Source organism: Semicossyphus pulcher, unplaced genomic scaffold (genome assembly GCF_022749685.1).
Source record: "Semicossyphus pulcher isolate SPU_LCO1_2020_fin unplaced genomic scaffold, fSemPul1.0.p SCAF_21, whole genome shotgun sequence".
NCBI lineage: Eukaryota > Metazoa > Chordata > Actinopteri > Labriformes > Labridae > Semicossyphus > Semicossyphus pulcher.
The window spans coordinates 12,566,883-12,584,629 of record NW_027211695.1 but is presented as its reverse complement, the minus strand read 5'-3'; the positions used below and the strand labels follow the sequence as shown (position 1 = coordinate 12,584,629).

The following is a 17,747-nucleotide window of genomic DNA, read 5'->3' as shown; positions in this document are numbered from 1 at the left end:
GACAGGAAATCAACTTTTATTTTGGAAGCAGATCTAAAGATGGTTTATAACACAGCTATGCATTTGACATTTTGTTGTATTTTACTATTACCCTTACCTTTTATGTTGGTGTCACTGTCACAAAGGGCTTTGCTAAATTATAAAGCACAGTAAGTTGCTTTCTTTGTATTAAAGGTGCTATACATAAAGTTTCTAAGTTAAAATTTCTTTTTTTCAGTTAATTAGTGTGTAAATAACTCTGTGTCTAGTTTCGTTCTGAATACTTACGGTTACTGTTTTTTGCCTCAATGTCACACTAAAAAATATGTCTAAATAAACACTTCAATGCCTGGATTTGCAGCCTGAATTAAAACACAAATAAGTATATAAAGGTTTATATTTTGTTTGATGGAAGGTACAAGCCATTAACCTAATAATTAGTTGAAGTCCTGTACAAAATCTTTTTAAGCAAACTTAAACACCTCAAACAACTATAACATTAAATCCTGCTTTTTCATTAATACAGAAGTAATCATAATGATGGAACATATTACAGTAGAGACATTTTTTTTTTACTTTTTATACTTACATTTTTATATTTACAGTAATATTTACTTTTGAAACATTTTGCACTTGTATATGATAGCTTTCACGGAGCTTTAGTGTTCTTTTTCTTAAGTAAAGGATGTGAATACTTCCTCCATCTCTACTATATTCACAGCTCTATAGAAATTGTACAAAATAAATGAGGATTTGAAGATAATAGATGTTTTAAATGGCTTTTTACGTCTCTGTTAATGAGGAAAAGTAATCTTTCGTTATTTCTGAATGGAACCATGCAGCCATGACGAGTCAGCAGGACGTTAGTGTTGGAACGCAGCCTGTGCAGTGTCGCCATGGTGACGACGTAACTCGACTGCGTAGCGGTGCTTTAAAAACAAGGGTTTGTTTCACCGGTGGTGTGTTTTAACAGTGTGATAAGTGTTTTTTTAAATCTTTTATTCCAAGCGTGGCGTCTGTTGATAAAGCAGGATTTAAAATAAAGGTTAATATTAAAAAATAAGGTGTATAAACGTAGTTTCAGACCGTGAGGTTTTGTATGGATGAGTTTTAACCGTCAGCAGTTATAGCAACTTTAGCTAGGTTACCTTTCAGCTTAAGCTAGCCCTGCTAACTCAGTATTTGCCACTATTCAACCGACAGAATCTTGTATTTTTGGGCTTTGTCTGCGTTAAAAGGTTAACTAGAAGAGAGAGTAGAAGACGATGTTATTACTCACTTTGAATTAATAATTAAAAAGTTTAACAAACAATCAAAACTCAAGATTAACTTGATCATGTTAGCATTTGTTCGTCTATTAGCTTGTATTTAAATTAAACAGTAGCTTGATAAAATAGTTAAAAATCCAGGTCCACTTTTCAGTGGTTGAAGAAGTAGTCATTACTGTTACATTTAAATAATAGAAATTCCATGGTGTAAAAATGCTGTGTTACATGTAAATGTCCCGGAATTTGACTTCAGTACAAAAGTTTAGGCATCAAAATAAATAACCAAAAGTAGAAGTATTCTTCATGCAGAATGGCCCATTTTAGATAAATATGTTATACATTTTGAAATATAATTTAGCATGCATTAATGTATTTTAAATTTTAACATTGAAGCTAGAAAAGGTGCCGCTTATTTTGAAAAACTTTATACACAGTTAGCTTTAAGTTTACTCTTTTATCTCAACTTGTGATAATACGTCCTGACCTCCAGATTGAACGCAGCAGTAACACAGCGGCACCCCGGTGCTTTTCTACCTGACATTACTCCAAACAGGGACAAACGGAGGAATAGTGCTCAGCACAGGTAGAGTGCAATGGAAGACAGGAATTGCATTTTGATTTTAGTCTCTTACAATTAAAACACTCATCTGTGAAACTGTTAAAATCAGTGTGTGTTTGTTCTGGTCAGCAGGATGGAGGAGACTTTCCGAGATAAATCAACTCGGGTCCCCTCAAAGGCAGAAGTCTCACGGTAAGCTCACAAAGAACCCAGTTTTATTTTCACACACCAACTTCAGTGCTAATGCCACAGACAAAATTCTGCTTTAATGTTACGAAAGCCAAAAAAGCTAAAAGTCAATCACTAATACACCTTTAAAAACTTGGTCTGGATGATCAATTATAGTCTGTATGTTTTAAATAAGGCAGCAGATCTGTGCATGTGAGTGATTAAGCTCTTTTATTTTGACTATTTTACACTAAGACACATTTTTAGGAAAAAAAACTGGAGAAAGAGAATGAACAGAAAGCAGCTTAAGCAAACAACACAAACACACATTTAAAATCAAAAAAAGGAGAAAATGACATGTTACTATTTGTGAATCTACAATAACACATTTCCTTTAGAAAGATTAAAACCAGCAGCTGCTCGTTATAGGTTATATTAAAAAGAACAAAACACTCCAGAAGCTCAGCTACCACTACCACAACTTCTGACTACAAGCAGGAACCCCAAATGTTTTTGCAGCTACGTTTAAAGAGCAGCTGTGGAGGCTAATAAAACGATGGTGAGTCTGTGGTGTAAAAGGCAGAGAGCTTATTCAGTGCCTTTCAAAATAAGAAACAGGCTTTAAAAACACTGCAACTCTTACTTTGATGTTAGAAATGAAGGTTAAAGCGCCCTCTGCTGCTGCACAAAGTAATAACACCCAAATCAGAGGGATCAGAGTTCAACTTTATCATGCGACTTTTCACCCTTAAAATTCTGCCTCACTTCTTCATCTTCGTGTGTGCAGCTTCAGGAACAGTTTGAAGCAGAACACCTGTGTGGAGATGTTGCAGGAGGGCTACCACAGGTAACTGTCATTCTCTTATCAGTGACATTTAAGAGGTAAAAACTGCACCAAACTGTTGATTAAAGTGTTATTTCTATTTGTCTGTATCTGGTCTCTCCGTCTTTTAACGTCACCGGGTTTGAATAAGAGTGTTTCTCTGTCATATATTTAAACACGCACTCTTCTGAAAAAAGTAACACCACCTGTGTTTATCTCTCTCTCAGGTCGTTCTCAGAGCTCTTCTCTCTGCTGAGCTGTGATAGGAAACAGAGGGAAACAGCTGAACCAGGTTCTGCTCTCTCGCTTCAGACTCCGCTGGAGGAACAAAGAGACAAAGTGGAGACCCTGAGACGGCACCTGAGCTGGGCCGAGCAGGCTGAAAGGACCGGTACACACACGATTCTGTTTAATTCTGTTTGTTTCTATAAAAAAATAATGCATAGATATTGGTAATTTCTAGTGTTGGCTTCCCATAACATACATTAAAGGTGTGTGTGAAACTATAAACATGTTTTCCACTTAAATTCCTGCTGCTTTGTGTACATGAAGTGTGCCGAATTAAAGACAGAATCTCATTGATTGTTTTTAAGGTTAAGACATGCTCACATTAATGGATATGTTTGTCAGTCAGAGAGGTAACTGTAAAAATCTGCATTTTCTAAATAGAGTTTTGTTATGTAGCATGCAAGATAGAATGCCAAGGTATTTGAGCTAAGAGGTTTTGCCTCACAAGTATCCCTTCGTGTGTCTGTTTCTCTCTCTCTGTGTGTGTGTGTGTGTGTGTGTGTGTGTGTGTGTGTGTACAGGCTCCTGGACGGTGGTGTGTGACCAGCGTCTGTTTCTGGGTCGGTACTTCTCGGCTCCGGAGGATCTCTGGATCAGTTTGCACTTCTACCACAGCTGTGCCGACCGAGAGCATGGAGGACTCTTGAAACCGGCCTCAGAGGCCCGAGCGTGCATGGCGGAGCTCTACCTGCAACAAGGTGGACAATGCACACACATAGACACAGACACACAGATGGATGACAAATGGTGAAAGCCGACAAAAAGTGTGTTAGTTGGGTATTTTTCTGACACAAACGGCCACAAATTCAACAGCATGTCAGGGTCATTAGTCAAAAGATAAATCAGAAGAAACCCAGAATTTCCAAGATTAAAGTGATAAAAATACAAGGAAAAAAACTGTACAAGTAAAAGTCAGAGTTTTCCTGCAAATACATTGGTAAATATATGAGGAAACATGTTAAATCTACAAGAAAAAATATTCTTTTAGATTATAAACTGCGAAGAAAAATCCAAATTATACTTTACAGTTGGATTTAGAAATATGGTTATACTCCTTATTTGGGGGCATTTCCTGTGTACAATGGCCCTCATTAGCCATAATACACACCAGCATCAGTACTAGAGGTGCATATAAACAAAAAGAAAGGTGATTATCCAGAGCGATTTCACTCGTTCCTGTAGGTAAGCTGCAGCAGGCCAAGCAGCAGGCGGAGCTGTGCATGCTGCAGGCCGAGAACAGAGTCTGGCTCGACTCGGACGGTCATCCTCTGAAGCTCCGGGTTCGTAAAACCCTGTGGAGGATCTGTAGCCGGATGGCGGACCTGCTGCTGGACGCTGAGGACTACAAGGAGGCCCTGTCGCTGCTGCGCAGAGGACACAGCATGGCCACTGAGGGTAGGTGGACACAGTCTGTATGTGTTGATTTTTACTGCTTTAAGTGGCGGATTCTGAGAGTGGGTGTTATCTAAGGTGGCCCAGCAGGGACAAAACTGAAGACAGAAGAGCAAAGGCTTAATATAACAGCAAAATATAAGCCGAGTCATTATCGATGTGTGTTTTTATTTCAGATGAAGACAAACAGATGGAAGCAGAGGCCGTCTATCAACTGGGACTGACCTATCAGAGAGCAGGAGACCACGACAACGCCAAACAGGTAGCTCATTGTGTGTGTGTGTGTGTGTGTGTGTAACTCTCTACATAAACCTGATCCTTCATCTTTTTGTTCATCTTTGCATCTTTTTGTGTTTAGTTCTTCAACACTTGCATGCAGATATGCAGCACACGGGTGGATGCACACGGACTGGGAAAGTCCTACAAGGCAATGGCCAGGTCTCTAGAGAGGTACACACACACACACACACACACACACACACACACACACACACGCACACACACACACACCTCAAGCTTTATTCTTTACTTTTGCATCCTCTCTGAATATAGATGACTGTGTGTGTAATTGTGGGTGTGGGTGTGTGTGTGTTTGTGTATCAGTGTGGATAACATACTCGAGGCAGTGCAGTGTCTGGAGAAGTTAGCCGACATCTCTCGCAGCAACGGACTGCAACACAACCTGGCAGATGCATACATGTGTCTGGGAAACATCTACTACAAGAGGGTATGACACACACGCGCACACACACACACACACACACACATTTTTAGAATGCAAAAGTTTTCTTTACACCAAACCCTCTGTCTCTCTCTCTCCCTCTGTCTCTCTGTCTCTCTCTGTAGAATCAGTATATGAGAGCGTCTGAGTACTTCCTGCAGGGTTATGAAATCGCCTGTAAGCTGGGAGATGTTGCTCAACTGGAGAAAGCACAGGTAACATGCTAACCCCACCTTCATCTCAACCTCCACCCTCTTGACCAAATATGGTCACTTCCTGCTATTAAAAAACAGGATGATGACTGGAAAAATACCAAACAAGAGGATTCAGAATGTTGCTATCAGTGTAGCATCCTACCCTGGTGAGTGTTGACAGGTGTTCTTCTGTTCTCACTCAGGTGATGGTGGCCAGTGCTCGCGCTCACTGCATGATCGGGAAGTACAGTGCTGACGTGCAGTCGGCCACGCCCACTGCTCTGCAACAACTGCTGGCCTGGAAAGAGACAAGAGGACGTCAGAAGCTCAGTGCAAACTCCACAGGCAATACCGATACAGCCTGGTACTGAAGATAGTGATGAATACTGCTCTTGTTTTGAAGGACCTACAACACTCAGGGATCAATACATTGCTCTAATTAGCATTGACTAGCATTTTACTTTTCATTTTTAAATAAAGTACACCTGTATGATCTATTATACGTCTCAAATGTGGCCACCAAATATTAGATGTTGTTTTTAGTTGTTAAAAATAACTTGAGTTTTCAATTTAAATAAATACCAGTATATTAAAAGTATATGTTTATACTGTCGCAAGAGATGCTGTTGTACATAAAAATAAAAATGTTTTAGAATAAAATATTAACTGTATTCTTATGTTTGTTGCATAAAGAATCTTTGCATTAAACTGAAACACATGTTTGATTTAACTCATTATCATTCAATTAATGTTAATTATTTTATGTAACAAAAAAGTAGTATTAATTTACTGTCTTTGTTTTATTTTGAAACTCTAACAATTATTTTGTTTATTTTATTAAACTTTACACTGACTTGTTTGTGTTTCAAAATTACAAAAAAAAAAATGTTTAAAGTATTTTACGAAACCGCATTTTCTGTATTTATATTTTTGTTTGTTTGTTTACTTTGTTAGGTTTAAATATATAAAGTAGAATTTAGTTATCATTATGTAGGTAAAAAAATCTAAAAATGTTGTGTCTTTTATGTGTATTACGGTAATTTTAAAATTCCCTGCGCCTCTCCGTCAATATTAATGGCTTTTCTGTAGCCCATGTGTCCGGAAGTGGCCCCGTTTGCTCTGCTTCTGTTTTCTGACGGAAAACCTCCAGAGAAGAAGCTGAAGTGTTGTAAAACTTCGGTCCGGCTGGTGTGACTGGGGGCCGGCTGGTGTGACCCCGGGACTGAAACATGGGCCTCCTGGCGAGGATCCGGAAGGAATGGTTCATCATCGGGATCGTGCTGGTCATCTTATCGGCCAAACTGCATCCTAGTGTTGGTGTCAAAGGAGGTGAGTGAGTAGGAGTTCGGGAGCTGCTCAGGCACTTTCATCAATTCTGCACTGCCACTGAAGTTCACCACAGTTTATAAAAATGATTTGTATTGGAAGATAAACGTCAAACAAACACTAGAACCTGTTTTTGTTGTGTAGTTACCAGGCTTGGAAAGAGTTTCGCCTTTTTATCATTAATATGTGCGTAGCCTCACAAATTATCTCATTGAGTAATACTTTCTACCATAAATTAGTCGCTTAGAGTCATTGATAAAATCGGCATGAGATTGGTTTACTTGCCATAATGTCACTTTTAATAAACTGTAACTTTTACACTTTGTTAAACTATGTTTTGACCCATCGCGCGGTTAACGGAGACTGTCGGAATTACAGGAAAACGCGTACATAATGTTAAATTTCTACTTAAACGCGTGTTATCAAGTGTTCATTATATTGGCCGAAGTAAAATTGGGAAGTGAATGATTATGAAAAGTTAAAAATTGATGCCATAAATAACGGGTTTACCTGTTAAAAAGGAAGGATACTGTATTTTTGAGATTTTCTAAAGGAGTTTTCGTTTTTCACATACAAGATAGAATAACACGTATTGGGGGCTGGTAGGCTCTCCCTCACAGTGGCTCGTGTGTGTGTGTGTGTGTGTGTGTGTGTGTGTGTGTTGGTCGTGTGTGTTTCGTCTTTACCTGGCACTGTAGTGACACGTTGCATTACTAGCAGTAATGTCAACACACACGAGCACACCCCTCATTTGGATGACCGCTTCCTGGCGCATGCACAATGACAATTACCTTACATCCTATTGTTTATACAGTATGTACTCCTTTCTAAATTTAGGAGGAGATTTTTCAGGTTGAAGTGAAGTTTTAATATTGATTTAAATTACTTGCTATCTCCGCTGATAAGTGGAGTGTAATCTGTGAGAGAAAGCAGAAATCAGCTCAGTCACACCTTCACATCTTATCCTGTAGATTAGATAAGCTCCTGTGCTGCTACTGTGAGGACGCTGCCTTCAGGTGCTGCTCGTAAACTCCAGCTTTAATAAATCTTTTCATTAATACCTTTTTAGATAACGCATTGTGAGACTCATTTTCTGTCTTTGTTTCAGTTTGCACACATATTTACCTACATTTTTAATAAGATTAATGGGCCGAATTGAGGCAATTAAAGCGCTGCCACTTTCATAGTTCTCCCATTATCTTTAGATATAAACAGCATGCATTTATTTTGGGAAATGAAATAAATAATAGAGAAAATGATGGTCACGTTGATTGATAATGAAAATGACAAATTATTCTGCATGTTTCTTAAGTTGGAGAGTGCGAAAAATGAAATAAAAATGTAATTAATTTCTCTCGTCTAACTGTTGTTTTTCTCTCTCAGGTCCATTAAAGCCAGAAATCACCATTGCATACATTGCAGTCTCGCTCATCTTCTTCAACAGTGGTCTGTCGCTGAAAACAGAGGTAACAAACTCCCACACTGTTCACTCAATCTGTAAATTTAATAAGTAACAATAAAAGAACAATAATTAAAGTGTGATATTTGTTTCTCTGCAGGAGCTGACGAGTGCGCTGCTCCACGTGCGGCTCCACCTGCTCGTTCAGTCCTTCACGCTCGTCTTCGTCCCGCTTGCTGTGTGGCTCCTGCTGAAGGTGCTCGCACTGACTGCCATCGACCAATGGCTGCTCAGAGGGTACGATGTGTGTGTGTTTGTGTGTGAATGCCAGCCTTTATTTAGCCCCCTGCCTGACTGTACCTGAAAGGGGAGGTATGTTGGACACAAAGAGACACATTCACGCTGCTGCAGGCAAACGGTTCTGGAGAGTTCCCCCAAAAACTACATTCCTGAAAGGCATTTTATGTTTTATGTTTTCAGTCCGGCCGTTCTTGTGAACCCAATTTCTCAGAAACACCTGGACGGCATATTTTAAACTTTGGCACAAACATCCTTTGACTCAGGGAAGAACTGATCAGATTTTGAGCCCAGTTCTTTAAAAGTAATCTGATCGGATAACGGCCCTTTTTTAATTTCCAGTCCCATTCTTGTGAACACAGCATCTGGAGAAAGCCTGGAGGGAGCTTCTTCAAACTTGGGACAAACATTTATTGGGACTCAAGGATGAATTAGAATTTGGTGTGTCAAAGGTCAAAGGTTATTATGACCTCACAAATATCACAAGAAAGCCAGAACAGTGGACAATCTCGCTTTATTTCACCCCTCGTGTTCATGTGTATTCTGCAGTTTTGAGGCTCTGTTGTATGAAAAGACCTGTTCAAATGATGTCTATCATTATAAGCAGCATTGTGTGTGAGCTCCTGACCCTGACCTTTGACCTTTTGTAGAAAGAGAAATGCTCTTACAAGTAGTAACAGATTCTTCTTCTCTTCTTCCTGTTGTTGCGCAGGTTACAGACGGTGAGCTGTATGCCCCCTCCGGTGTCATCCGCCGTCATCCTCACCAAGGCTGTCGGAGGCAACGAGGTAACAAACACACACACACGCACACACACCTATTAGCAGCACACATTAATATTGAAATGTAAAGTGTTTGTGTGTGTGTTCGTAGGCTGCTGCCATCTTCAACTCAGCATTTGGAAGCTTCCTGGTGAGTTATAATGAAGTTTAATTTAGACGAGCAGTAATGAGACGTCATCCTGAGCTCTGTGGGGAGTCTCAGCTGTAATCATGTCTGTCTCTCCTGCAGGGAATCATCGTGACTCCAGTGCTGCTGCTGCTGTTTGTAAGTCTGAACTGACGCATGGCACACGATTACTTTTTACTTTGCAGGAGGAGTTTGATGAACACACTTTTTTACTGAGAGTAACATAAAAGCTTAAATTCCTGTCGAGTAAATAAGAAGCTTCAGCCTGGAAGCAGTTAGCTTAGCTTCGCACAAACACTGGAAACAGCTAGCTGATCCTGTAAATTGATTGTTTTTACAAGATTAAACACAACTTTGACATAGGATAAGGCTCTGTCCACCTGATAAATGTAATTCAAATATTCAGCGTCTTTGAGCTCTGTTTTTGGTCTCCTCCACCATCTCCTAAGGGAAACATCTGTCTCTTTAGCTGCTAAAAGCTCCACCATGTTCACCTGCTAGTCTCCAACTGTGTCTGTCTGATTTTTTCTGCTGAGTAAATAGTGAAAAGCGTTTTTTTTTTAGCCCTTTTTCTGTGGTGGAGACCAAAACAGAGCTAAAAGAGAGTAAATATTGGACGTATATTCGTCAGTTGGCCAAAAATGCTGCCCCCGAGTGGTCAGAAACTTCTGTTGTTGCAGATTTAATGATTTTTTTGTTACAAATGAATACTAAAGTCTGCTAAATTACCTCTAACCTTTTTTTGTAGCTCTAGATGAATAAATAGAATTAAATAGTGTTTCTGGTTATCCTCCTCCAGCTCGGCTCTTCCTCCTCCGTCCCCTTCTCCTCCATCTTCTCTCAGCTCTTTATGACTGTTGTGGTTCCTCTCATCCTCGGTCAGGTACGAATGTATGTGTGTGTGTGTGTTGTGCATTAATCAGTAAATACACTTTAATGCTGTGTAATAACTTTCTAACCTGTGTGTGCAGGTGTGTCGTAGTTTCCTCAGGGAGTATCTGGAGCGGCGGAAGCTTCCATTCGGCGTCGTCAGCAGTTGCGTCCTCCTCATGATCATCTACACCACCTTTTGTGACACCTTCAGTAACCCCAACATCGAGCTGGACCCCACCAGCCTGCTGCTCGTCGTCCTCATCAGTCAGTAACCGCAGTCTGTGTTATGTTGTTCCTTACAACTTCCCATGGAGGAAAGAAAAACAATATTTCGATAGAGGAAAAAAGCGGAAATATAACATAGTGACAAATGTCAAATGTTTTAAGGTAGTTTGGTTTAGAGTTAAAGAACAATCCCTTACTTTTGGGTGGAGAGTTAGGTATTTTTAAAGGAAATTTAAGCACAGTCTTTGTCTTTTTATTCTTAATTTCAGTTACAATAAAATCACCTTCTGTAGACACATGTGCTTCAGCCTTTGTGTAAGCTAGGTATTTTTTTTTATCATATAGTAAGTTCTAAATGAATTTATTCCTGTGGGGTTAAGAGACGTAGCTGCAGGAGAAACATGGCTTTAATTTGTATTTTAAGAAATAAGCGTTCTGGCTTTTTTGCTGAGAGTAAGCTGAGAAGATTGATACCTCACATGCCTGTACTGTAAAAATGTGGCTAAACTCCCCAGCCTGTTAGCTTAGCATAAAGGCTGAAACAAAGGGAAACAGCTAGCCTAGCCCTATCCAAAGGCTCTTGTGGTGTGCAGAATCTGAACAAAAAGCGTTATAATTGTTAGCAGACATAAAAATACAACCATGGGATTATAGAAGTCTAAATGAAAATCAATCTAGTGTTAATTCAAGATGCTAGTTAGCTTAAAAAGGAGCATGATAAAGCTAACAGGTTTTCTCTCTTATTGATTTCTGCAGTTTTCTCGCTCCAGCTGAGCTTCATGCTGCTCACGTTTGCCTTTTCTACCAGGTGAGGCGCTACCTGTTATCCATCTTCTCTCCCTCAAGTACCCTAAATCTGTGCTTCAGTAAATGTACTTAGTTACATTAGATCATGGGTCAAAGGTCACAGCACACAGACTGTTGAGAGTTTTTTTACTTCCTGTTTGTTTCTGCAGATCGGGCTCAGGATTCAGCCCTGCAGACACGGTCGCCATCATCTTCTGCTCCACACACAAGTCTCTCACTCTGGGTAGGAACACACACACACACACACAGACACACACACACACACACACTATTCAGAAACAGATTGGATGCTACTTAAAGTTGGTTAATTTGTGTTTGGGAGTCCTAAAACATGCAAATACAACTCAACTTTTTTTTTATGTCTAAGAGGGATCTGTGTCAAGTTTGATGAAATGCCTCGTGTGATGTCACTTGAGGCAGCATCTTTTAAAACCTACAAGTTTAAATACAGAAACATCTTCAGGGCGTAGTGTGAAAAGAAGTGACTTTATCAGACTTCTGCTGCACGCTAGATGCTTCAGGCTACATTAGCCGTTACTAGCATAACACCACCTGAACTCTTGGCAATGTCGTGCATTGTGGGTTGTTACGACCTCACCAAAGGCTCCAAATCAAAGCAGCCAAACATAATGAAGAATCAGAGTTGTTGCAAAAACAACAAGAATTTATTTATTAAATCACAAGACCCAGAAAACAACCCATTTCAAAACAAAAACACCTAAACCAAATACTGATGGGCCAGCCAAACCAAACAAAAACAGGTATCCACTCAGACTGGTGCTTACCTTCTTCCCAAAACCTAACAAAACTAAACCTTAGCAATGAAATAAAACCAAAAACTAGACTACCGGTCCCATCAGAAAATGAGTAAAGAATTCACAAAGCAAAACTCAGATTAACAAAGGAGTAGCTCCAGCTACTCATGCTGCTGCTGTGAAGCCATCAGAAGAGACTCTAGTGTCGTTCCTGCCCCCCTTTTATGGTCTCTCCTCCAAATGAGGTGGATCAGCAACACCTGAAAGGGATAACAGGGTGAGTACAAACATTAAAACCAACAACCAGCAGGGGGAGTGCATGTAACATGGGTAATGTAGGCGGCAGGTTTTGACAAGGAAGAAGAATGTATTGGATAACATCTCTGCTTATGACAGTGTTATAGGAGTGTAACGCTCACTTTTTGGTGTACTAAGAGGTCATAGAAAAGATAGAATAGAAGACGTTTAATGTTTTAAAGCTTCACATTAATTTGAGTTGAAGATTATTGTCTCTGCCTGCAGGTATCCCCATGCTGAAGATCGTGTTTGAGGGCTACGAGCATCTCTCTCTGATCTCGGTCCCGCTGCTGATCTACCACCCGGCTCAGATTCTGCTCGGCTCCATCCTCGTACCGACCATCCGCAGCTGGATGAACAGCCGGCAGAAGGTACACACAAACACACCTGATGAATCATCAAAGCTGATTCACTCACAAAGAAACACCTGTTCTGACCACAAACTATAAGAGGAGAAGTAGCAACGGTTACAACCACTCGTATTTAAACGCAACACTAACCTATCAACCTTCTCTCCTCCTACAGTCTAGTCTGTTGTTGAGATAGGGCCGCATTCCAACACTACTGCCCTGCGTGAGTAGAGAACCGATTCAAAACCAACTTAATTTCCTTATTTAATTATAAAGAAACTAACAATTCCTCTTTTTTTCCCCTTTAACCATCAGAAATAAAAATCTGTGGTGACTTCGACGGTGTGTCCAGCAGGTTTCTCAGACCTGATATATTTAAACTTTCTTTGTAAATGTGGTTTAAAGACGAGCTCAGAGTGCTGCATCGCCCTCTGCTGTCAGCTCAACAACCTGCTGGACTCACTGCTGCAAACTCACCATTAGAAGTGCTTTACTGGTGTGATGGTGGAGGGTGTGGTGATGATACCAGATGATTCAAAGATGACATGAAATTAATTATTTAAAGTTTATTATTTTTAATGCATCTCTACAGGTTGTAACTTTTTCTTTCGTTGCTTGAGTGGGCGACCAAGAGGCTACTGAATATTTGAGAGCATTTTTAAATTAAATTTGAGAAGTTTTAAAAATCAAATAAAGATACGTACTGTCTGATGTTTGGTAACATAGGAAATAGTATAAGTATTTATTTAATGCAAACCCTTTGTAATTGTTGTTTAAGAATAAAACAAAGTTTCAGTGCTCTTAGAGATAGATACTTTTTCTACATGACCTAAGACGCATTTTTCTTTTTTTACTGCTTTTTTTTTTGTTGCTTCTATTTATATTTTTCACTTGGAAAATTCACATTAATCAACACCGCTGTAAGTGTTGTGTTAGCCACATATTACTGACACTTGTGGCTCAGTGGTTGAAGGTTGAGGGTTCGATCCCTGACGGCTACAGTCACATGTCGAAGTGTCCTTGGGCCCATCAGGTATGAATGGGCATCTGCCATCAGTGTGTGAATGTGTGAACGTGACATGTGGTGTAAAAGCAGCTTTGAGTGGTCCCAAGACTAGAAAAGATATATATAAGTACAGTCCATTACCATTAGTCCTACATATCGAGGTTATGATTTAAGAATTAGAATAGTTGAATTGTTTATTTAAGGGAAATTTAAAATATGTGCCGATTCCGACATCGCAGATATCAGATATATTTGTCTGTTTCTTTCGTGTTTTGTTAAACATATTTTGTTTATTGATTGATAATGGAAAAAACTGCGAAGCCATCAAAAACAATATTACAATGATAAGATTAGCCGTGCAGATGGATCAGACAGGGTCTGGTGTTGTGTTCTGTTAAGGATCATTTATGTTGAAGAAAAACAGAAAATCATCATATATTAGAAGTTGGAAGGTGGAAATATTTTGGCATTTTTGTTTAAAATAGGATTAAAATTATACATTTATTAATCAAATATATGTTATTTTTAATTTTCCTGTTACTAGAGAGAAGGAGCGAAGGAATTCATGCACTGTAAACACTGTAAACAGAGAGAAATGATTACAATAACACAATCCAAAAACCGGACTACTTTAACTTTAGCCACCGCTTGTCTCGCAGCCCCTCCCGATGATGGTCTATTTGATTTGGGAGGAAGTGACCTCTGCAGATAATAACAATATTGTTTAAACTCATTAAAACTGAAGCTTCATGGGTTTCTTATTTTTCTGACATAAGAGAAGTTTCCCTGATTCCTGAAGTACAAGTAAATGCAGTGACTGTTTGAGGTTTTAAAACCTCAGATGACATTTTAACTTTTTACTGCATTAAAAGAACACTTTATTTATTTGTTTCTTAAAGACACATGAACTAAAATACTTCCAGTGTAGCCAGAAGGTCGACTACATGTTCAAACTTTAACTGTACTGGCTGTCTTCTTTCTTCTGTTGTTTTTTGAGGAGTCATACATTCTTCTGTTGGCGGTGGCGGTGGTGAATTCTCTCACCAGACTCCATTTGAAAATTGTCGCTTTTTAGCAGAGCTTTGGGACATCTTTCCCTTTTCTCTCTTCTGTTTCTGACACGTTTCTTCTTCTCTCTTTCTCTCTGCTCAGGCGGCGAAACTCTCAACCCTTCAGCCCATCTGACGAACGGGAGCTTGTGGGCGTATATTTCTTTGATGGATGGACTTTGGTGGAGGGATAAAGTAGTACGTGCCTTATTACAACAGAGACCTCATCCACAATGGAGGATAAGAGGCACCTCGGTCGCCTCTTTATTTTCCGTTTCAATGAAAAACTCCATCATATATATTCTTTTATATTTAAAAGAAGTGCTATTTTTATATGAAGTACCTGAAGAATCCTGCGCACAAAGGGAGCGTTTGGTGTGACAGCGCCTCCCAGCAGGACCAGGAAGGGCGGAGTTACTGGGACCAGTCTTTTGTATTTTTCATGCTATTTTCTAGTTTTCTACTCTATCTTTCTGCGGGCTGTTACTGCCAGACAACGTGGACATATGTTACATTTATTATCTTAATGGAAACAAACTAATGCTGGATTATCTGCCGTTTAACATTAAGTATAAACATGGTGGGTGTTTTCAGTATTTGGATTGTTTTTGGAGTTACAAAAATATCTGTCCAAAAAAAGGAGGTATGCTTTGAACTTTGGGGGAAGGGAGGCTAACTTATAATCCTTTTTAAACCAAATTTACAAATGTACTTCACCTGATTTTATTCTGTTTTCTGCATTAAAAGGAGAACAGCTAATTTTTCTAGACAACAGTTACAATACTTCAAAAGGACACAGTATTTTAAGCTAATGTCGGGTCATTTGCGATGTTTCTGTGGGCCACACATGTGAAAAATGTAGAATACAAGGGCATGACTTTGCTCAGGGGCACTTAGCCAGTATTTCTGTTAATGATTTGGTGGTTTCACTACTTAGCCTTACATCTTACTGGTGTTTTACGCCAATTATGGTCCCCCAAGAACCTTCCTTTGGAGGGCTATTATAGGGCTTTCCTGTTACATTTTCTGCACATCCAGCAGACATGTTTGAGGTCCTCAGTCCTGGGACGAGCTGATTATGTTCCAGTTGTTGTAGATGGTACCATTAGCATTTTAGCACTACCATCACTGTCTCTAAATAAGCATGGCACTCATGTGACATATCATTGGGAGTTGTTGGTGTATCGTTAAGAATTTTTTCTCCCGAGCAACTTGTGCACTGTGTTGCGACTTTGTACAGCTCAGTATCTCTGTGAAATAAGCCTGTGTTGGTGTATTCCAACATTCAGTGCCAATGCAGGAAGCAGAGTGCCCTTTAAAGCACCTGTGAGGAGTTTTTATGTGTTTATGAAACAGACTGAAATTAATACTAATGCCTCTTTATGAGCTACTAAAGCAAACCAGACCATCAGAAAGAAGACTGATTATTTCTATGTAGTTATTTTTTTAATGTGTGTAACCGCTGCCACCGGGTCGGTGTCAGACGAGCAGATTTAAAGTTACATTTGTTTACATTTTCCATGACAAAGATGCGCAGTGACTGATCTGTTTGACTATTAAAAGACAGCAGGACGATTCATTTTCTTACAAAATATTACTTACACATGAACAGGACAAGATGTGCAAAAACAAGACTAGGTCAAAGCCTAGTATGTGGCTGACTGCATCAGGTCAATGTGTGCTTTTGTGTGCAATGTGTTATAAGGACTGTCCTTATGAGACAATGTGTTTGAAAGCAGGTGCGTGCTGCGGACGTAGGTGAGGACAGCGGACAAGCAGCGGAGGAGCAGCCCTACCTACTCCCCTACCTACAAAGTATCCAGAGCCGTATAGACAGAGAGTCGTGTCAGTGGAGGTCCAATATGCTCCGTGATCCGCCATTGCAATGTCGCAACTCTCTCACTCTACGGCTCTGAAAGTACTGTCAGTCAGTCACGTACAGACTATTGTCTAGGGCTGACCCTGGCGGTCAGCCGAAAAACATATACCACTTTGTCCACAGGGGGCGCCAAATTCAACACAAACTAAAAGTCCCTCTGGTAGCTTTAAGAATGGATTGTAAGGGTGTGGAGGTTGGGCTGGTTGATGGATTCAAAGCAAATCTAACTTTTATCATCCAACATGAACAATCTTTTTCTTCAGTCTGTTACCACAATCTATCCCTTACCTTTAACCTACCATAACTTAAGTTTTTGGCCTTAACTTGTGAACTAAAAATTGACATATCATCAACTGTTCCCTCTTACACATTAAGCAGTAACGGAGCAACATAATCATGAATTTTTCATTTGTTTGTCCATCACATGATTGTGGATCAAATATAATTCTGTTTTGACTCTTTTTTTTTGGTCTGAGTTTGTTACTGACTGAATTAACAGACACTTGGAACTGATTCAGCTGTTTGTACTTAGCCTGGTTAAAAGATATTTACACATCTCTTACATATTGGAGTCAGTTATTGAAGGCTTAACAGCACAAATGCCATTTCATTGGTCGTCCGGTTACAGTTGAAGATACAGTCAGCTTCAGTCTCTTTACAATGTGATTGTATTATTTGGGGAAAAAATACAAGAAGAATATGTATAGGTTTGTTTTTTTACTACTTTTATAAGAGACTGTAAGGAAATAAATCTACAAACTTAAGTGATCGTGTTTTTTCTGCACCTTCTGTCTTTTTTGAAAAGGTATTTTGTTAACCAGGTTAGTTTTGTCCCTGAATTTAGATGTCGGTATAAGTTTTAAATAATGACGTGCTTACGTTAAAAGGACTGAAAACAAGAGTTTAATGTGCAGATTACAGTTCCTGTACGTGTTTTTTTTCTCTTACTTTATTCTAATATCTTTTAAAGGTACAGACTACTGTCACAGTATGGCAGTTTCCTCCTTGTGGGGTCACTTTAGACACAGAAAATTTCTTCTATTTGTTGTCTGATTTAATGTGGAAAAAAATCCATGGAAAGTATTGGCAGGCCATAAATTCCACTGACCCAACTTTTTTTTTGCACAGATGGCTCTTCTGTCACATCATTTGGATGAAGTTATAACAAAATTAAACTGTGACA

At 39.4% G+C, this 17,747-nt stretch overlaps 2 protein-coding genes across 2 annotated transcripts; both read left to right on the top strand.

The window, feature by feature from the left end:
- Positions 1-1,939: 1,939 nt before the first annotated feature.
- Positions 1,940-5,907, top strand: ttc29 (tetratricopeptide repeat domain 29). Its single transcript, XM_069672751.1, has 10 exons — positions 1,940-1,998; positions 2,762-2,821; positions 3,025-3,188; positions 3,607-3,783; positions 4,268-4,503; positions 4,626-4,739; positions 4,836-4,927; positions 5,081-5,204; positions 5,324-5,413; positions 5,596-5,907. The coding sequence occupies exons 1-10, from the start codon at positions 1,940-1,942 to the stop codon at positions 5,761-5,763; spliced, it is 1,284 nt and encodes a 427-aa protein (XP_069528852.1). The 3' UTR covers positions 5,764-5,907.
- A 630-nt stretch (positions 5,908-6,537) lies between these two features.
- Positions 6,538-17,293, top strand: slc10a7 (solute carrier family 10 member 7). Its single transcript, XM_069672489.1, has 12 exons — positions 6,538-6,721; positions 8,102-8,184; positions 8,278-8,414; positions 9,127-9,202; positions 9,288-9,326; positions 9,426-9,461; positions 10,123-10,206; positions 10,295-10,460; positions 11,178-11,229; positions 11,378-11,451; positions 12,506-12,651; positions 14,789-17,293. Exons 1-12 carry the CDS (start codon positions 6,622-6,624, stop codon positions 14,819-14,821), a joined length of 1,026 nt encoding a protein of 341 aa, XP_069528590.1. The 5' UTR covers positions 6,538-6,621; the 3' UTR covers positions 14,822-17,293.
- Positions 17,294-17,747: the final 454 nt, after the last annotated feature.